General features: G+C 42.7%; 1 protein-coding gene across 1 annotated transcript in view; it reads left to right on the top strand.

The window, feature by feature from the left end:
* LOC128031481 (connector enhancer of kinase suppressor of ras 3) overlaps positions 1 to 16,333 on the top strand; it is a 129,930-nt gene extending 113,597 nt beyond the window's left edge. Inside the window, exon 25 of the mRNA XM_052619775.1 lies at positions 15,016 to 16,333. Within this exon, the coding sequence (XP_052475735.1) occupies positions 15,016 to 15,141 (126 nt within the window). The 3' untranslated portion in view covers positions 15,142 to 16,333. The remainder of the gene's footprint in view (positions 1 to 15,015) is intronic.
* Positions 16,334 to 18,216: the final 1,883 nt, after the last annotated feature.

Here is an 18,216-nt window from a genome sequence, read left to right as displayed (position 1 = left end):
ATGAGAAGATGCCCCCTGTAGAAGAGACGCTGGCTAGCTATCTCTCTGTGGGGGAAACATCCTCTCTTAAATCTCCCTCTTTGCCATCTAAGCCCCTCCAGGATACATCCCGCTTAAATGGCAAAGCATACGCAGCAGCAGGTCAGGCTGTGGCTTCATTGCACACTATGGCGGTGCTTCAGGCCTATCAGGCTGACCTGCTGAGGGACCTGGATAAAGGCGAGGGCCTTTCAGCTGATCAGGTGGCCGAGCTGCGCCGCACCACAGACCTCTCTCTCCGTGCTACCAAGCAGGCCGCCTCCACCATGGGTAGGTCTATGGCTGCCATGGTAGTAACGGAGAGACATCTGTGGGTGAACCTGGCAGACATCGAGAAGAAAGAAAGGGGCTTTCTTCTCGATGCTCCGGTCTCGCCTTCTGAGCTTTTCGGTACCTCCGTCGAGATGGTGGTCGAAAAGTTCAGGGAGGCAAGGGTTGCGAAGGTCCAGGTCCGAGCCCGAACAACATAGGGGTCCTGGCCCGTCTCGTTCTGAGGATCAAAGACGGGCGCAGAAGGCTAGTGTCACGGCTCGCGCTCCTCCCCCGCCTATGGGCAGGGGCAAGAGGAATCGTGGGTCGCGAGGAGGTAAGCAGGACCTGAGGGATGTGATTCAGACGAGGCAGCGTTCTCGTCCGAATCAGAGCGATACCTAGAGAAAATGCTTTTTATGTTTAACTTCTGCTCTTTTCCTCCCTTGCCTGAATTCCCCTGCGACCACCAGCTCTCCACCTGATCGAGGTTAGGTGGGGGAGAATTTCTCTCATAACAGTCTCATATGCTGGACCTATGATGTTTTTGGTTGGTTCTATGTTCATAGTAACCACCTTACTGATGGTCCGGACTATAAGGAGGCGCCCTGTGAGCAGGGTCCCACTACAGGAGGATGGGTGAGTATGTAACCCTTTTTCTGTATATACTTATGAGTTGAATTGCTGGTGGTCATATGTCTACTAACTTTCTAAGTGAGTCTCTTTTACAGTGCTCAGTTATGGCATCTACTAACACCCGTCAGCACTGTCCTTCCGGCCTCGTGCTCTGGTATTAGGCGGCCGAGATCACGGGCTTCTGTGGGAGCCTCGCTGATCATCAGAACTGGCACGGCACTGCAGGAGATTTCATGAATGTTGGCCAGGTCACCCTGAGGGGCCTCCTGACCACTTATATGCACTGTCACATCCAGTGGGAAGGGAGGAGGTGGTAGTTACAGAATTCTTCCTGTTTTTTTACTGCCTCAGGTGATGCTCCCCTCGTCCAAAGAGGTTTGTAAGTTTGGAGCTTGCCTCTCCCGTGTGGCTCAGAATCTCTGCGATGCTTAGGAACCTGTAGGTACGCACGCTACATTCTGTGTACTTCTTAAAGTGGTAAGTGTGCACGCAAGTCTCTGCACATTTTTCTGAAATCCTGTATGGTAAGGGTTACGCGCTCAGCTTCGTTCCCTTTTTCGAGATGTTTAGACTTTGGTTCCTTTGGCTCCTTTCAGCCGGAGTGCATTTGTTTACACTCAAGCATTGCTTCCCTCATCAAGGGATATTTGGGCGGTTCTCGCAGTAGTTTTAACAACGGGCCCCTTTTTCCCAGAAAAGGGTTACGTGTTAGTACGCTACTCTGAATTCAGAGTTCCTCTCATTTGACGGTGTTCTCTGTTTTTCCCCTTCAGAGTGCCACGAGAACCCCTCCCTAGAACAGTATTTTAAAATCCATACTATGGTAAGTGTGCACGTGTATTCTTTGCGCACTTTCTGAAATCCACTCTGTGGTAAGTTCGCACGCTAAGGCTCTGCGTTCTTTCTAAAAATCCTTTATGGTAAGGGATTCGCGCGGTTGCTTCGTGCCCTTTCTTGAGTTGGTGTAAAGCCCTGTTCATCTTGGGCGCCACTCCATTCAGGTATCCTTGAATACCTATCTAGCAGGGTTTTGCTACCAGGGTTCTGTTGAGACAGCTCCTTCGGAAAATTTTTGCAAGAGCAAACGGTAGCCCCTGTGTGACAGGCAAGACTTTGTATAATACTGGTTTCTTAGCCGTATCCCTTTAAAGGAATCCTTCCTATTCCAAGCCTTTAAGCTCTACCCTGGGTCGAGGCCCTGATCAATTAAATTGGGTATTTAGCTTAGGCCTTTGGCCGTAAGGGATAGTGTCACAGACAGCTGTCTAAACGTCCTAGGGGCAACTCCCATAGAAATGGTAGAGTTGGTACTTAGTGTTCGCCATGGTCTGGCCTGCGCTCCCCTCAGCATGGCGGCGTAGGTATACTGTTCCCCATAGTGTCCCTTCAGAGGACGCAGTTCGAAGTTCCCTTGAGGGGGAACGTCTCAGGTTACGAATGTAACCATGGTTCCCTGAGAGGGAACGAGACACTGCGTCCTCTAGATCCCTTGCCATGCTTCGGACGCAAGCTTCACGAAGAAGATAAATGAGGTGCTCTCCGGTCGCTTATTTATAGTCGCGCCGGTAGTGACGTCAGACGCTGTCGCCGGCCATACTTTTTTCAAAGTATGCTTCAGACACGGGTCACGACGAGGTGTTCCCCATAGTGTCCCTTCAGAGGACGCAGTGTCTCGTTCCCTCTCAGGGAACCATGGTTACATTCGTAACCTGAGACATTTTCTTCACTTTGATCACACACAGAATGATGGCAACGACTGCAGAGTGGACAAATAACTCTCTTAACTAGACCAGTCTCGTACCAAGACACAAAAAATATCTGCCCAATTTTTTCAATTTCATTTTGCATGCAGGTACTGAATAATCGGGACAATGCTCTGACTTATGGGTTGCGCTGTCACACAGATTCTGGGAACTGTAGGGCAAGCTGTGTGCAGTGCAGCAGCTGATGGAGTACTCTTTGGTCATGAATCACTACCTTTCCCTATCTTGTTGAATGGATTATGGACAGCATCCCTTTGCAAGGGGTCTTATGAGTTGCTGTGCTCTTTCTCTGCTCTGAATTTCTCACAATTTGTGTCATCCTTGTTGATCTCCTCTTCTATACGAGTCAACATCTTTGTAGTGGAAGCTCTAATTGTTCTGCGCTTCCATCTCATCTGCTCATAGCAATCAGTCATTTTCACTCACTCAATTACAACAGGACCTAAGAGGTGTCAGCCTCTCTCAGGACGAAGCTGCAAATGCTGCAGCCAATTGAGCATGATGGAGATTGCTTGTCGATAGGTCTGTAGCTATGGAATATTTTAGCAATCGAGTATTCTTACAAAAAATTCCATCGGTTAATCGAGTAATCGGATAAAATGTGTTTTTGCTTAATTAAAGTGCAATATTAATTATGCAAGAGAAAATAAGACTCCTGGGTCTTAAGTTTCCTTTTTTAGAAAAAAATGTATTTATATTTTTTTAAATGCATAGAATGCAATGCATATGTAAAAACATTTAATTATTACTCATTGTTTCTCTGTCTGTACTTGTACTGTGAACAATGACAATAAAGTTGACATATGAATTAAGTGCATTTAAGTGCCATTCAGTGGGGGGTTTAAATAAAGCATTTTCTGAGATGCACATTAAACATTAAACACATAAAACATTAATTTAATTTATCTTTTAATTATTGAAAATTAAACAAACTTAACTTTTTGGTAAACAAATGGGATTTATAAAAAATGAAATGTTGTGTGATTAAACCTTTAAAAAAATAATGTTTGATTTTCTTTTTTTAGTAGTAGGCTATGTACATTCTGCTGAACAATAGTAATACATCTCTGGCAAATACTTGTCTTTAAACTAAATCTGACTTTTATTTCGACGGGTTGACGTACCTTTACAGTTCTGTGTATGTGATGTGACGCTAGTTTTACTCAAATCAAATGGTCAAATGCTCATGAAACCTCATGGCACTGACAGAGACTTGGATCAAACCTGAAGATACTGCCACCCCTGCAGCCCTCTCCACTAATTTCACTTGTTCCCACACTCCTCGTACCACTGGGAGGGGTGGAGGTACGGGTCTCCTTATATCCAAAGAATGGAAATTTGATCTTCAGTCATCACCTACAGGTACTGGTTCATTTGAATCACATGCCATTACTGTAACCCACCCTGTTAAAATCCACTTTGTGGTCATTTATCGTCCCCCAGGTCATCTGGGAAACTTCTTGGAGGAGTTGGATGTGCTGCTATCAAACTTTCCTGAAGATGGTACTCCTCTGGTACTGCTTGGTGACTTCAACATCTACCTAGATAAACCCCAGGCTGCTGACTTCAAAACTCTGCTCACCTCATTTAACCTCAAGCTAGTGTCTACTACAGCGACTCACAAATCGGGCAACCAACTGGACCTCATCTACACACGCTGTTGCTCTGTGGACACCTCTTCAGTTGCTCCACTGCACACCTCTGATCACTTCCTCATTACTGCTAACCTAGCACTTACTCCTGAAGTGGCGCGCACACCAACGCAGGTCACCTTTCGACGGAACCTACGCTCACTCTGTCCATCTCACCTATCTGCTGTGGTTTCATCCTCTCTTCCACCACTCTCTCAGTTTTCTGCTCTGGACACGAACAGTGCTACGGACACTCTTTGCTCCACTTAACATCTTGCTTGGACAACTTTTGCCCACTGTTGTCTAGACCAGCACGCACTGCCCCATCTGCCCCCTGGCTGTCTGAGGTTCTCCGTGAATATCGCTCTACACTCAGGGCTGCAGAGAGGAAATGGCAGAAATCAAAAAACTCTAAGGACCTCAGTGTGTATCAATCTCTCCTCTCTTCCTTCTCTGCAAATGTCTTCACAGCTAAAACATTCTACTACCACAACAAAATTAACAGCTGCTGTGACGCTCGGACACTCTTCAAGACTTTCTCTTCTCTTCTTAATCCGCCGCCTCCAACTCCTCCATCAACTCTTACAGCGGACGACTTTGCAGCTTTCTTAACAAATAAGACAAGATCCATCAGTGACCAATTCTCCACACCGCAGACTGAGGACAACTTCACAATGACTGATGCACACTCTTTAACCTCCTTCTCCCCACTCTCAGAGGTGGACGTCTCCAAAATTCTCCTGTCCAATCATCCTACTACTTGTCCACTTGATCCTATCCCCACTCACCTCCTTCAAGCGATCTCTTCTTCAGTCATACCTTCATTTACTCACATTATCAACTCCTCTCTTCACTCTGGAACATTTCCCTTAAAATTCAAGCAGGCTCGGGTAAGCCCACTGCTCAAGAAACCATCTCTAAATCCAGCGCTTCTTGAAAACTACAGACCGGTATCCCTTCTTCCATTCATTCATTCCACTCAACTGAGACTGCTCTGCTCTCGGTTACTGAAGCCCTGCGACTAGCAAGAGCAGCTTCAAAATCCTCGGTACTCATCTTACTGGACCTGTCTGCTGCTTTTGACACTGTTAATCACCAGATTCTCCTGTCCACCCTCAGAACGATGGGCATTTCTGGAACTGCTCTCCTGTGGGTTAAGTCCTACCTCTCTGACAGATCCTTCAGTGTGTCTTGGAGGGGTGATGTTTCAAAGTCACACCACCTTGCTACTGGGCTTCCTCAAGGCTCAGTACTTGGACCACTTCTCTTCTCCATCTACATGACATCTTTAGGATCTGTCATTCAGAAGCATGGCTTTTCTTATCACTGCTATGCTGATGACACCCAACTCTACTTCTCATTCCAGCCAGATGACCCGACAGTAGCTGCTCGCATTTCAGCCTGTCTGAGTGACATTTCTAGCTGGATGAATGACCATCACCTTCAGCTTAACCTTACAAAGACTGAACTCCTGGTGATTCCAGCTAACCCATTGATTCATCACAACTTCTCTATACAGTTGGGCTCGTCAACCATAACTCCTTTGAGGACAGCCAGAAACCTAGGAGTTGTGATGGATCATCAATTAAGCTTCACTGACCACATTGCTTCAACGGCCCGGTCCTGCAGGTTTGCCTTATACAACATTAGGAAGATTAGACCCTTCCTGTCAGAGCAAGCAACCCAACTTCTTGTCCAAGCTCTTGTTCTCTCCAGACTAGACTATTGTAATGCTCTCCTGGCGGGCCTTCCTGCATGTACTGTCAAACCTCTGCAAATGATCCAGAATGCAGCAGCGAGGGTTGTCTTCAGTGAGCCAAAAAAAGCTCATGTTACTCCTCTCCTCATCAGGTTACACTGGCTACCAGTAGCCGCTCGCATCAAATTCAAGGTACTGATGCTTGCCTACAAGACGACCACTGGCACGGCACGGCACCAACTTACCTAAACTCACTGGTTAAATCCTATGTGCCCTCCAGAAGTTTGCGCTCTGCAAGTGAACAACGCCTTGTGGTGCCATCCCAAAGAAATTCAAAATCACTCTCACGGACCTTTTCCTGGAGTGTTCCCAGCTGGTGGAATGACCTCGCAATCTCAATTCGTACAGCTGAGTCTTTACTCATTTACAAGAAACATCTAAAGACTCATCTTTTTCGCCTGCACTTAACCTACTAACACCAGTACTTTTCCTTTTCTTGTCTTTTTCATTTAATAAAAAAAAAAAAAAAAAAAAAAAATCTACCTGGCTATGCGTTCTATACTAGACTAACTGAGACTTGTCATGGCACTTGTATACTGTTGTTGTTCTCTTGTTGACCTGACTGCTTCTATTGTTCTCATTTGTAAGTCGCTTTGGATAAAAGCGTCTGCTAAATGATTAAATGTAAATGTAAGTGACTGTCAGAGTAGTTCTGGAGATGTTGTTCATGTGTTCATGTCCTTATTTAGTGAGACAGCAGATGCTAAAATCACAGGAGCATCACTCGCGCTTCAGTAGTGTGTGTGATAAAGGAGGTCGCGCTTCTGCTCCATTCATTAACACAGACACGCAGAACATGCATGATTCATATTTAAATAGACTGTTCCGGCTTAATATTTACAGATATTAGTCAATATCATGATTTGATGTTAGTGCAATGACCTATTTTTGATTAATTCATTCTGTGCCATTCCGCGTTAAACTGTAAATTCCATTTTTATGACTGGATTCCACGATTCTCTTCGCATATTCTGCATAGCGGAAATCATAGGGGCCTAGTTGTGGTATGCCAGCTCTATCTTGCAATGGACACACGCCATAACGTTCTCTTTACATTTGCCTGCACCCTCAAATCAAAACACTGCTGACTCCCTGCAGTGTGAGATTTTGGATGCAGCACTTGTGTCTCCTTCTGCTTTGTGGGTGACGTAAACGCGTTGTCACATTGAAAAAATCATTGCGAAAGAATCTGACATGAGATTTAAAATAAATTAAAAGAGGCTTCATTTTTTGTAATCCGAATGGCACATGAGGATCTAAGTCTAAGTATAAGTAAGTCTGACCCAATGTGTAATGAGCCTGGGTCCTTACCAATGCCAGGATCCATGTAGATTATATACTAATTCATGAGCTCAGGAGCTGTCACACTCTCACATCACATGGACTTTTGCTTTTGTTTGTACCATTATTTGCTGCCTAATTTGTTGTCATAGTTACATATTAGATTTTTGGCATTTAGTTCAGGTATGTGTGTCTAATCATCCTTGTTTGCTATTATATTTAAGTTAATGTTTGTTAACCTTTAGTGTGTCGGTTCTCGTCTATGGTTAGGTTGTTAAATCTGTTACTTGCATTGTATTTTCACTGCTTTAGTTATGAAAGTATATGTTGCATTGTGTGCTTAGTAAATATGACTATTTTTGGCTACAATGCAGTGTTGTAAACTTTGATACAACAGGAGTAGTTCTAAACATAATTCTATAATCAGCATGCTTAGTAAAAGGAATAGTTTACCCAAAAATGAAGAATTACTCTCCCTCAAGTCATTTCAAACCCTTAAGACCTTAGACAGAACAAAAAATAAGGTCATTTTTGATGCATTCTGAGGGCTCTTTGCCCCTCCCATAGACAGCAAGGGTATTATCACGAGCAAGGTCTAGAAACGTAGTAAGGACATCAGTAAAATAGTTAATGCGACATCAGTAGTTCAACTGTAATTTCACAAAGCTACAAGAATACCTTTTACAACCTGTACAAAGAAAACAAAGTATCGTGATGCATGCACACACTTCCGCTTCATGTAAACAATACATACACATTTCACTGCTGCTTATGTCAACAAGGACATGTGAAGCCGAAGTGTGCGCATGCATCGTGATACTCTCCAAAATGGAGGGAAGTCACAGCAGACTGGATGAGGACGAGAAGAATTGTTGATGGGTCAAATGCAGAGCACGAATTCTGAGAATGGGTCACCATTGTTGGCTGTTTGTCACATCACTTTTCACTTTTTTACAAGGGATTCAAATTCTACATATCAAGTTATCTGCACAACTACTAGTTTAATCTAATGTAGTGTGTAGATAGTTAGCAATGTGTTCATTTAGCTTTGGGACATAATACTTCGTCATAATTGCATTTTTAATGGATGTTTTGTTGCGTAGTTACATACATCCTGTCACCATTTAAACTGGGCTGTCAATCATATTGTCATAGTTAACATTATCCATATTTAGTTTAATTTAATTTCCTACTGTATTGGAGGCACGTTGATCTGTCAGTCACGGATTTATCATGCCGAGAACTCTTCTCATGTGTTTGCATAATTATGCATTTAAAAAGGTAAATACCAAATGTATCATTATAAAGTTCACAGTGTTGCTGCAGATGAAATATAACAGGTTAGATATTGATTATTTATCACTCAAATCTCTTACTCTACCTGTCTGTTGGTCTCGCATATTCGCCATCTTTGTACTTTTTTAAACACTTTTAATGCAAGTTTTTAGCTCTAATCGAATCCTTGTCCGGCACGGAATGTAATGTGGGCAATTGTAAGGATGACTGACTCGGTTGAGTATTTGAATCCATTTGCGGAGATGTTTATTGTGGAGAAAACCACACACAAGGATAAGGCAGATAATCATGGTCAAATAACAAGCAAGGTCAATATCACAGCAAGCAGTCCGTACAGCAAACAAATCCAAATCGTAATCCAACAAACAAGGTCAAGAACAGGCAAAGAACATACACGAGGCAATCAATGTGGCAATGAGAAAACGCTTGGTAGAGACAGGGGTTAGCTGGCAATACTTCGCAATCTGTTGTACAACTGAGCTGGATTTAAACAGGAAGCTACAGGAAGTGGAGGAAGAAGAAGAACACAGTCAGTAATGAGGAGATGGCACCCTCTGGCGGCTGGATGAATGGATGGTTGATGTTACAGATTCCTCCCCCCTAGGAACACCTCCAGGTGTTCTTCGTGGACGTCCCCTTGGTCGAGGTGCTGGACGATCCGGATGTGCATGATGGAAATTCCGGGTCAATGATGGGTCTAATACGTCTTTGGCGGCCACCCAAGATCTTTCTTCTGGGCCGTAGCCCTCCCAGTCCACTAGGTATTGTAGCCTGCCCCCCCGACGTCTGTAATCTATGATATCCTTGACCAGGTAAGCCGGAGCTCCATCAACATCCAGTGGTGGGGGGGGGGCTCCCTCTCCTCGGAGGCAGGACCGGAAGCAGGATGAGCGGGTTTTAACAGAGATACATGAAATGAAGGAGAAATGCGATAATGAGCTGGGAGCTCTAACCTGTATGTTACTGGATTAATTTGCTTTATTATTCGAAATGGGCCTACATACCGTGGACTGAGCTTTTTGCAGGGTAGCCGTAACCGTAGATCTCGAGTCGATAACCATACCCTCTGACCCGGCTGATAGTTTGGGTGGGGACTTCTCCTACGATCTGCTTGGGTTTTCTGGGCTCTGATTGCCCTCTGTAGCCTCACATGAGCGCTGTCCCAGACTCTTTCGCTTCTTCTGACCCAGTCATCCACTGCCGGAACTTCTGAAGGTTCACCCGACCAAGGGAACATGGGGGGTTGATATCCTAAAACACACTTGAAGGGGGTGAGTCCTGTAGATGAGTGAGTAAGGGAGTTTCTTGCATATTCTGCCCAGGGTAGGAATTCATTCCAACGTTCCTGTTCTTGACTACAGTAGGATCTAAGATATCGCCCAATTTCTTGGTTTACTCTCTCCACCTGTCCATTTGCTTGAGGGTGATAACCTGATGTTAAACTGACATTAATGTCTAATTGTTTGCAGAAGGCTTGCCATACTCGGGACGTGAATTGTGGGCCTCTGTCAGAAACAATATCCTCTGGTATGCCATAAATTCGAAAAACATGTTGAAATAAAGCTTGTGCTGTCTCCATAGCTGTGGGTAATGCTTTTAGTGGAACCAGACGACAGGACTTAGAAAATCTATCAACAATTACCAGTATGGTGGTGCAGCCGTTAGAGCTGGGTAGATCTGTGACGAAATCCACTGCCAGATGAGACCAGGGCCGCCGAGGGATAGGCAAGGGTTCCAAGAGACCAGCTGGAAGTTTTCGTGGTGTTTTTGACTGTGCACACATGCTGCAAGATTTGACATACAAAGAGACATCCTTTGTTAAATTAGGCCACCAAAATGAATTGCGTACCAGTTCCTCTGTCCGATGAATGCCAGGATGTCCGGAGCTCAGAGATGTATGGACCCATTGCATGATGCGCTGCCGAAGAGATCCTGGAACGTATTGGCGGTTAGGGGGGCAACCTGATGGTGTGGGTTCTGTTAGTTGTTTTCTTTGAATTTCCTCCATTATATCCCAACGAATAGGTGCCAAAATGACTGATGGGGGTAGAATTGGTCCTTGGCAGCAAGAAGTTTCCTCTGACTCATGTATTCGTGACAACGCGTCGGCTTTACCATTCTTGCTTCCTGGGCGATATGTTACTGTGAAATGAAATCTTGTGAAGAATAATGACCACCGAGCCTGCCTCGGGTTCAGACGTTTAGCACTCTTGATATACTCCAAATTTTTGTGATCTGTAATCACCTGAAATGGATGACGTGCTCCCTCCAACCAGTGTCTCCACTCAGACAGTGCTTCCTTGATGGAAAGTAGTTCCTTGTTTCCTACATCATAGTTTTTCTCTGCTGTGGTTAGTTTTCTGGAAAAGAAAGCACATGGAAAAACTTTACCAGGGTTTCCTTGTCTCTGGGATAGAACTGCTCCGATGCCGACGTCAGAAGCATCTACTTCCACTATGAATGGTAGGTCAGGGTTTGGGTGTTTCAGAATTGGAGCAGTGGTAAAGCTTGTCTTCAGGGTATCAAATGCGGTCTGGGCAAGCGTTGTCCATGATAGTTTCCTTGGTTTCCCCTTAAGCAAAGCAGTGAGTGGTGCTGCAATGGTACTGTAGTCTCTGATGAATCTCCTGTAAAAGTTAGCAAATCCTAAGAATCTCTGTATTTCCTTTACCGTAGTGGGACGTGGCCACTCTGTAACTGCCTCAACCTTCCTTGCGTCCATCTCCACTCCATGATGACTGATCTTGTAGCCTAAAAAAGTGGTATGTGAGACATGAAATTCACATTTCTCAGTCTTAACATATAAGTGGTTTGCCAGTAATCGAGACAGAACATCTTTCACATGTTGGATATGTTGCTCACGTGTCTTCGAATATATTAGAATGTCATCAATGTAGGCGATAATGTGGTCATTTAGAATGTCCCGAAAGATCTCATTGATAATTGATTGAAACACAGATGGTGAATTGGATAGGCCGTACGGCATTACCAAGTATTCATAGTGCCCCCTGGTGGTGATAAATGCTGTCTTCCATTCATCACCTTCTCTGATCCTGATTAAATTATAGGCACTTCGTAGATCAAGCTTAGTAAAAATCTTGGCTTCACGTAATTGTTCTAAGGCTGAGGGAACTAATGGGAGTGGGTACCTGTTCTTGATAGTGATGGAGTTTAAATCACGATAATCGATACAGGGGCGTAGGCCACCATCCTTTTTTTCCACAAAAAAAAATCCAGATGCTGCTGGTGATGTGGATGGGCGGATAAAGCCTGACTCCAGAGCTTCTTCAATGTATTGTTTCATGGCCTGCGTTTCTGGTATAGTTAATGGATATACCTTGCTTTTAGGAGGTGCTGTGTTAGGTAATAGGTCTATGGCACAGTCCCAATGGCGGTGTGGAGGTAACGTAGCAGCTTTGGCTTTGCTGAAGACTTCCTGGAATTCAATGTACTCTGGGGGAATCTTAACTGCTTCGTTAGTTATTGGACTTTCAACACTTGTGGTTAGACATGGAAGTGGTATATGACCTTGTAGACAATGACTGTGGCAATACGGTGACCATTTGGTAAGTTCTCTGGAACCCCAAGAAATCTGCGGGTCGTGAATGGTTAGCCAGGGATTTCCTAGTATTATTGGATGCTGGGGTGTAGTTGTAACATAAAATGAGAGGGTTTCAGAGTGGAACACACCAATCTTGACTGTAATAGGGATGGTTTGATGAGTGATACCTTTGCCAATGGGTTGAGTGTTGATGGCGGTGATGTGAATCGGTGGTATGCAAGGGATCACAGGGATGTTGAGTTTAGCCACCAATTCATGGTGAATTAGGTTCAGTGCCGATCCTGAGTCAATTAATGCTGAAACACATTGTACGTAACTTGCATAAGTGATGGTCATAACGGGAGTCAAGCACTTGGTGAATAGATTACCTGAATGTATACTCACTTTAGATGGTGTGGGCTTGTTGGGGCAGTGACGGCATTGATGACCTGGTTGCCCACAGTAAAAACATAGTCTCTGTACACGCCGTCGTTCACGTTCCTCCATTGAGATTTTGGTAAGGCCGATTTGCATGGGTTCAACAGGTTCCAGGCCACTAGCAGTTGTGGCAGACATTGAAGTTGTTAGGGGACAGGTGGGATGCTTACGTATCAGATTATCAATACGGATCGTGGTGGTTATAAGTTACTGTAAGTCCATATCCATGTCCTTACAAGCAATCTCTGATTGTAATTTGGGGTGAAGACCTCGCTTAAAGATTGGTTTAAGCGTGGCCTCATTCCAGCCACTTTGTGCTGCTATGGTGCGAAAATCTACTGCGTATTCTGCAGCAGTACGATTTCCTTGACACAAATCCAACAACTGCATAGATACATCTCTCCCTCCAGCTGGGTACTGAAAAACCTCAGTAATCTGCTTCGAAAAATAATCGAATGAGGTCCGTATCATATCATCTTGATCCCACACAGCAGATGCCCATTCGAGAGCTTTGCCAGTAAACAGTGACATCATAAATGAACATTTAGTGGTATCACGTAGAAAGGCCTCAGGCTGGTTCTCAAAATAAATGGAACATTGACGAAGAAACCCCTTGCACCTTTCCGCTTTGCCATCAAATTTATCTGGTAAAGAAAATCTTACCGCCTCAGGTCGAGTCGCTGGGAGAGATTGTATGTAGCGGGTGAGATGTTCATTAGCGGCTCGCAGAGATGAAAGTTGAGCTTGGAACTCCGTAATCCTCTCATTTTGATAAGCAAAGGCGGCCTGAAGTTGTGAAATCTCCGCTGGATTCTGGTCAGGCGAAGTATTCTGTAAGGATGACTGACTCGGTTGAGTATTTGAATCCATTTGCGGAGATGTTTATTGTGGAGAAAACCACACACAAGGATAAGGCAGATAATCGTGGTCAAATAACAAGCAAGGTCAATATCACAGCAAGCAGTCCGTACAGCAAACAAATCCAAATCATAATCCAACAAACAAGGTCAAGAACAGGCAAAGAACATACACGAGGCAATCAATGTGGCAATGAGAAAACGCTTGGTAGAGACAGGGGTTAGCTGGCAATACTTCTCAATCTGTTGTACAACTGAGCTGGATTTAAACAGGAAGCTACAGGAAGTGGAGGAAGAAGAAGAGCACAGTCAGTAATGAGGAGATGGCGCCCTCTGGCGGCTGGATGAATGGATGGTTGATGTTACAGATATATTAGCCATTAGAGTATGCACGGATCTGCACTTCGAATTTCTACCGGAAGCAGTAAACCATCCAGGTAACTTTGGAAAGCTCATTTTGGGACATACTAATTCTAATTTTGAATACTATTTAGGATGGATGGCATGCCAATTAGGATGCAGCATATAGAATACCCACTCGAATAGTTTTGAATAGGGAAAAATGCAATGCTCAATATTGCTGATTTATTGAACAAAGTACTCCTTCTGAGTAAAAGAGCCAATTGCTAATCAGTAAAGTCAGCGTGTCAATGCAGCTGCTGTAAGAAGTCCCTGTTGCTATAGAAACAGTCAGTGTTCTGAGACGTGAGCTCAGGACTGTGCATGCACACTGGCTGGTCTAGCTTGAAAAATACACTTTTTTTAAATTTGGAAAATATTTTTTTTATTATTAAAAATTAATCTTGAGCTTGGTAAACAGTTCTGGAGAATTTGATGTTTCCCCATTCAAAGAAATAGAAACTGTGCTTGAATGCCCGAGAGGCATCTTAAAGATGGCATAAAGAGTGACATGACTTGCTTTAATGTGACTTTTAATGAGTCTAATGGGCTTCAGTGTGTTCACATTAGAATTTTGACAGTTGGAGTGTGAATGTAAATATATGGGATTTTTCCAAGATTTGATTGTCATTTTTGGGAAATCCATAAGTCTGATCAGTTAGAAAAGATGCAGCAAACTGAGTCAGACCAGTCTGAAGGTATGAACTGAGTTTGTTGACTCTAACTTGAAAGTAGGAGGAGTAGCGTATATACATTTTATTCTCAGAAAAAGAATAATACATTTAAATATAATTTCAGTAGGTTGGCTTTCTCAAGCCACCCTAATAAACTCAACATCATTACAGAATTAAATCTATCTAGTGGTAGCTGCAAATTGATCATGTATTATTTGAAATTTGATGTTATTGACTTTTGGTAGAACTATGTCAATTCCAAAATCCAACAGAGTTGGATGAATAAAACATTTGTTTTGTATTTGTTTTGTAAATATTACATAATATGAAGTGAATATTAATTTAATTTCAGCAATTTTGTGTTTATAATGTGCTATAAATACACTATATTGTATCATGCAACTAACTGATAACCACTAATTTTAAATAAAAATAATCTTTGTTTCATTTAGGCTAAAGAAGCAGATCTACTGACTTTGGAGCAGGTAGTGGCTGACTCTGCTCTCACTGCAAGTAAATTCAGGGAGTGGAAAGAGACCAATGCTGTTCTGCTGCGGGAGATTATTCTGAGCTATTGACTGCCCCTAGTGCCTCAGCTGTGCATCCCTCAACATAGATGTGTACACACATTGAAAGAGTATACACAAGAACAAAAACACTGCAAAAATGGAACATTTTCAAATCTGGTCTTGAAATAAGAATTCAAATAATTTATCTAAGACTACCATTACTTTCACTTGCCATCATTTTTCTAATTATTATTTATTTTATTTGTATTTTAATTTTTTTTCTACAAAAGTAAAATCAGTCTGTTACAATTAGGTTGTTGTAAAATCCTTGTTGTTTCTATTGGAGACCTGTTCAAAAACCTGTGGCATCTTATTGATGTTAAAATACATTATTTTGAATCATATTAGAGCACCAAACATGTTCAAATGTTTAATATGTGATTTTCATTGTTGTTGTTGTTTTTTTCTTTCTTTTCTCAACTTGCATACTAACCTAAAGTGCTGATTATGTGCAGTCTATATAGCTTGCCATGGTTTTATTATTAGGGGCATAGCACCGAATGGGTGTCTGTGGCAGCCCTATGACCTAGGAACCATAAGTAATGGCACACTTGTAGTGATGGTCATGAATATTGATCTGACCAACTCTATAGCGCCACCACAATTTCAAATATTCACATTCCCTAAAGTAAACTGCAGCTGTGTGCTATTTATGACATACTGACATAAATTTCTAATAAATTTCAACGGTCGCTTTGTCACATCAAGTGTAGACAGACTTTAGCTGTTTGCTTAGGTATCTTAGCATTCTAATCTGGACAACATGTTAAGTAATGCTTATGTGTTCTGTTGAGTGTGTGTCAACTGATTAGTGCTCTCTGTTAAGCCACTGGTCCTGAAACTTTCAGGTTGTCTGAATCCCACGTGGCACATACCATGCAGTGCTTTTATATAGAATATCTTAAGAATGTTTTGTGCTTTTGAGATGCACATTGTTAAGCTTTTGACTATTAAGTGTGTTGTGCATTGATGAGTTTGCTGTGATTGTTATGCTTGCTGTTTGCAGTAACAGTGGTTGTTATGCTTGCTCCACCTTCGGGGCTTGGCCCCGTATTGCTGATAGCAGCTATATTTGTAAATGCATCTGTTTAGATATATTTTTATTTATTAAAAGTATGATGCAACTGTTTTTGTAAGAAGCTTGAAATTTCAGAATCACAAGTGTGAGTACTGTTCGTGGAATAAATCATCTTATTTTGTACATCTGAATTTCTGTGGTTTTTCGACAACTACTGAATGACTAAATCTCATGTTTTTGATTTACAACTTATATGGTAAAGAATGTGTAGGGGAGAGCAGTGGCGAAAGTACAATTTTTCGGAAAAACATAATTTTCAAAGATAATGTTGTAGACAGAGATATATTTCTCCTGTGGCCAGTAACTCAGAAGTGTGGTCTATCAATACCAGGTGGTATTTTGTAGAAATGTAGAAAGACCAGTATAATTTCTGTAGCCGCACTGGGATGTACATAATAATTAACTCAAATGATATATAGGGAATTTTAATAATTAATCAGGAATATGATTAATATATATCTCATATGACAGTTACACTAAATTTGATTGATTATGCAAAATAGCTCAATTGCATTCATCAATAACTCATTACAGGGCACTGTAATTTACTCATTAATATGTCAATATTCCATTCTTCATATCAATTATTGTGATATCTCTTACTGTAAATTACTGCAAATCAAACAGTGATTTGTCCAGCAAACGGCCATAAGATTAACTTATCAATTTTCAATAGAGTTATCACTTCTTATAATTCAAGGAAAAATATTATCTGGCCATGAAAACATTATCCTGTCATTATGATAAATTTAGTTTCTCAAAATAAAGCTTGTAGCTAGATCAGGCATCTCATTGACTCGTAATGTGAGCGTGTTAGACAAAGGCAATCATGGATATATATGGGTTTTTAATAATTGAACTAATAATACATCAAACTACAAATCACACAGAGTAAATACGCGTACGACAATACAGACAGTAAACTTTGTACAAGACATAACGGAATCCAAATAAGGGAGAGAGAGAGAGCGAGAGAGAGAGAGAGAATGAATGGGGGTTCTGAGAGGGACGGCGATATTAGAGCGGCCCGAGGCCACTCAGAGGGATGAGAGGAAGCGACCAGGGTCGAAGCAGGAGGGAAGGGAGTAAGAGAAGGTAAGAGAAGGTGGACCTTTTTCAGTCAGCTCTTATGGCTTGAGATGGTTCACGCCTCTGTTCGAGTGAAAAACCAATGAACGTCCGCGATCTGAAGTGGGAAAAAGTTCCTTTGTCTCTGGGGTCATAAAGTTTTATGAGCTGGACAGGGGTAGGGTTACAGACTCATGATTCTTATTTGAGAACATTAAAATTAGGATAAACATTCCAAAGTATAAGCTATCAACTTATACTCTTCACATAACAAGGATTAACCATTTTATACAACGCACAAACATATTCGAAATACATATTATTAAGGACTTATTATTATGTGGGGGGGTTTCGTGTCTCCTTTGAGGCTAGCACGGGTATCGTAAATCATTTAAGTCCAGCCAGGCTGGCGCCAGGCATTTAGTGTAAAAAGGTTTCATGTTATATGCCTGAATTTAACCAATGAATCAATGACCTGCATATGCGTTACACCTCCCCCTTTTCATCAGATGAAGTCCCTGTGTGGACATCATCGGAAGGCAATCATCAGGATGGGCAGATGACAGATTAATCGTGATGGTCATGTACCAGGTGGATCATGATGGCAGGTTGTTCAAGATGGCAGGTGGTTCCTGGAGCTGAGGATTCAGCTTGATGAGGTTCGGTGTTATCTTTGACTTGGCATCCCCTTTCCGGGGATTCCATCGGAGGCCTCCAACCATGGCTGTCGTGAGTTTGGCTGTAGAAGTTTGCGTCTCGTTGAGTCTCCTGTATAGAATGAAGGTCACGCCAAGGGTCAGGGTGGGACCAATGACAGTGAAGATACACCGTGCAGTGTCGGCAGCAGTCCAGGCTCGGACCGCAGATGACGGGTTCAGAACGGGCTGTCGAGACAGTGCTTGGAGGAGTGTGTCGACGGGAGTAATGTCAATGTGTTG

This window comes from Carassius gibelio, chromosome A17 (assembly GCF_023724105.1).
Source record: "Carassius gibelio isolate Cgi1373 ecotype wild population from Czech Republic chromosome A17, carGib1.2-hapl.c, whole genome shotgun sequence".
Classification (NCBI taxonomy): Eukaryota; Metazoa; Chordata; class Actinopteri; order Cypriniformes; family Cyprinidae; genus Carassius; species Carassius gibelio.
Note: the sequence above shows the minus strand (reverse complement) of the source record. Positions and strands in the feature narration are given on the sequence as shown.